The following is a 3,445-nucleotide window of genomic DNA, read 5'->3' on the forward strand; positions in this document are numbered from 1 at the left end:
CTAGAGAAAGTAGCTACAAACAAAACTGCTACCTACAAGAGAAAAACGAGAGGACCCAATCGATTTGCCCTGCTAGCAGCATTGCCAGAATGGGAAGAACCCGACGTGGCAGAGTCCATTGAACCCAACTCGGAGGATGATGACATGACGATGCGGACACTAGACTGGAAATGCAAGTCAATCAAGCAGACAAGGGGAATGACCCAACTCACAACAGGCCTAATACCAGTAGTGACCCCAACAAAGAGAACATAGCGCCTAGCCAGAAGGGCAAAACAGAGGTAGGGCCTTCTCCCATGGAAGTCCAGAAGGACAACAAGAGAGAGCACAACTCGGTTTCGTAGCCCTCCCCTCGAACTCAGACAAAAAATCACAAGGAGAAACGCATTCCTAGATGAGAATAATCTCCTAGAACATTAAGGGTCTTTATGACCCTCTCAAAGCCAAAAAAGTCAAAGGATGGATCCGAAACTTCCATGTGGACGTCATTGGACTGCAAGAAGTGAAAACTACTGGAGAAGAGCTCGCCTGCCAAAGACTGAATGTCATCTCAAAAGATCACAATTGGTCTTGCTCCTCTCACGAGAAGGGTTCTGGAGGCACTGCCATGGCATACCTCTATCTTGGAAAGTGAACACATCCAAATCAAGTAGAGGCACCTATTGGGTAGGGGTTGCTGTTGAGTCGCCAGTGCAATGCATGATTCTGTCTGTCTACGCAGGGGGGTCTGTCAGAAACAGGTCCCAACTCTGGAAACAACTCATCAATCTAAACGAACCCACCATCCTCATAGAGGATTTCAACATGGTGGAGAGTATAGAAGACCGATTTCCCCTCGGAGGTAATGTGATCAATGGAGCAGAAAGGCATGAATGGAATCGACTCAAGGAACACCTTGATCTGTGGGATGTAGGCTCTCCTAGGGAATTCACTTGGCAGAATTACTCTAGAGGTACCAATGCTAGAAAAGCAAGGCTTGACAAATGCTACCTAAGCACGGCTTTGGCCAGAAGCTTTAACAGAATCAAGGCCAAACCTAGGATCACTTCTTGCACCTCTGATCATTATCCTCTAGTTATAACATTGGATGACAAATGTAAAAAAATAATGAACCACTGGTTTCACACAGACCCTTCCCTGTTTCAATTAGAGGCAGTTCAAACCAGCATAAAGTCAATCTGGGTACAGGCATTCTCCAAGGGCTTCACCCCCTCCAAGGCATGGACAATAGCTATAAACAACACTCACAAAGACCTGATAATGTTCAGAAAGAAAGTTGCAGAAATAAGAAGAAAACGCAAAGACCAAATCTATAGCGAGTTGGCTGATTTGGAAGGCAGCAAAAGCCTTAACACTGATACTCAGGACAAGATTGCTACACTTAGGCACCAACTCCGGGTCGAGGAGGATCTCACCCTCAAACATGTGGTAATTTTCTTTAGGGATTGGTGGGCAGGAAATGTTGACAAACCGACTAAAGAAATGTTTCAAATTCTCAGAAAGAAACATAGTAGAGAGGCCATCCCATTGTTAGGGGGACATAACGGCAAGGCCCTCAATGAAAGTGAGAATCTAGCTATTGTTAAGGACCACTTCTCCTCGCTTTTTAGTCCCACGGAAACTCTGGGGGAAGAGGGGCCACAATCAGAAAGTCAAGGAAGCAAGTGATCCCCCCTCACTTAGCAGTACAACTTGACTCAGGCATAACAGTAGGGGAAATTAAGAGAGCCATTGAGGCCTTAAAGTGATCCCCCCTCACTTAGCAGTACAACTTGACTTAGGCATGACAGTAGGGAAAATTAAGAGAGCCATTGAGGCCTTAAAGCCAAAGAAGACTCCAGGCCTTGATGGTCTCCCAACAGAATTCTACCAGACCTTTAAGGATGTACTTGCTCCCATACTCTTTAAAGTCTGGGAAGAATCAGTTAAACATGGCGCTCTACCAGTCCAGCTCAACACTGGAGTCATCAAACTTCTTCACAAGAAAGGGCCCAAGGAGATCATATCAAACTGGCGACCTCTCACTATGCTAAACTCAGCCTACAAAATATTCACCAAAGCTGTTGCCATCAGGGTATCCCCACCCTTGCTGAATGGCTATGCACAGAACAGAAAGGTTTCATCAAAGGCACGAGAATCATGGAAGCAATCATAGCATTGTGGGAAGGTATAGAGCATGCAGAAGACACTGGCCAAGACTTTGTCTTTGTCAAAGTCGATTTCGACAAAGCTTATGACAGACTGGAATGGACGTTCATACTTGATTGCTTAGCTATGATGGGATTTGGACTAGGAATAATCAGGTTTGTAAAGACACTGCTAGGAAATGCTCAGGCAAGAGTAGCAGTAAATAATGGCCTCTCGGATTCCTTCCCTCTCAGTCGATCGATTAGGCAGGGATGCCCCCTCACCCCCCTACTCTTTGCCACTGTTGCAGACTCTCTCAACTGGTTGGTCAAAACCAGAATGCAGGAAGCACTTATCAAAGGAATAATGCTTCCAGACGGCAAGCAACAATGCCTGTCTCGGTTTGCTGACAACACCAATGCTCTTCTCCATAACTATGAACATTCACTCCAAAGCTTTTGGCAATGTTTGGATACATTCTGCACAGCCTCTGGCTCCAAGATAAATCATGCTAAAACTGGGATCAGGGCCTCCCTCTCTCCACTTCCTAGATGGATCACAGAACAAGGATGCACAGTCCTTCAAGATGGAGTCATCTTCAGATTATTAGGCATTCCGTTTGGATTTAAAATCTCCATGTCCCAAAGGTGGAAATGGGTCATGGATCGCTTCTCTGGCAAACTAAATCAATGGAATGGGTTCCAGTCCAACATAGCAGGAAGAGCCCTAGTCATCAAACACTTTTTCTCTTGCTATGTGCTATTTTTCCTTTCCTGTCGGAGACCCCCTGACTCGCACCTAAAGGAGATTACTAGAACATGTAGAAATTTCCTTTGGTCGGGGGACCCACTAAGAAAAGGATTAGCTAAAGTAAGCTGGGATGTCTGCTGCTTACCCAAGGCTCAAGGAGGTCTGGGACTCCCAAATTTTAGCAAATGGGCGGACAAGCTGGTAGTGAAACTCATCCTTAGGGCCTTAGAGAATCATGAAGAGGAATGGGCAACACTGCTATTCAGAAATATCAGCAAGTTTTCACTTAAAGGACACAAGGGGATGCTCCCTCTACCCTGGATCTCCATATTCTTTGGCCCTGAAGAGATAACCCCTAGTGGTTCCCCCCTTCTCAGATCATTGTGGGGAGCTTGGAACATATACATGGAGCTGCTTAGAGTTAACTGGGATTCCAAACACAGCTACTATCTTAGAACCCATGAATCGTTGTGGTGGGCTATGCCTCCTATCCCCCCCCTCCAGCCATTCTCATATTAGGACTGCCAAACGCATCCACAACAAAGGAATCTCAACCTGGAGGAACCTT

The 3,445-nt window shown here is 45.9% G+C and overlaps 1 protein-coding gene across 1 annotated transcript; it reads left to right on the plus strand.

The window, feature by feature from the left end:
* The first annotated feature begins 459 nt into the window (after positions 1 to 459).
* Positions 460 to 1,668, plus strand: LOC147422505 (uncharacterized). Its single transcript, XM_086503068.1, has one exon. It carries the CDS (start codon positions 460 to 462, stop codon positions 1,666 to 1,668), a length of 1,209 nt encoding a protein of 402 aa, XP_086359194.1.
* The last annotated feature ends 1,777 nt before the right edge of the window (positions 1,669 to 3,445 follow it).

The sequence above is a fragment of the Adiantum capillus-veneris genome, chromosome 27, assembly GCF_014529385.1.
Source record: "Adiantum capillus-veneris isolate H3 chromosome 27, ASM1452938v2, whole genome shotgun sequence".
NCBI classification, from domain to species: Eukaryota; Viridiplantae; Streptophyta; class Polypodiopsida; order Polypodiales; family Pteridaceae; genus Adiantum; species Adiantum capillus-veneris.

What these genes read in the sequence shown, in the direction of transcription:
- LOC147422505 (XM_086503068.1), top strand. Translation starts at nt 460, where the DNA reads ATGGATCCGAAACTTCCATGTGGACGTCATTGGACTGCAAGAAGTGAA.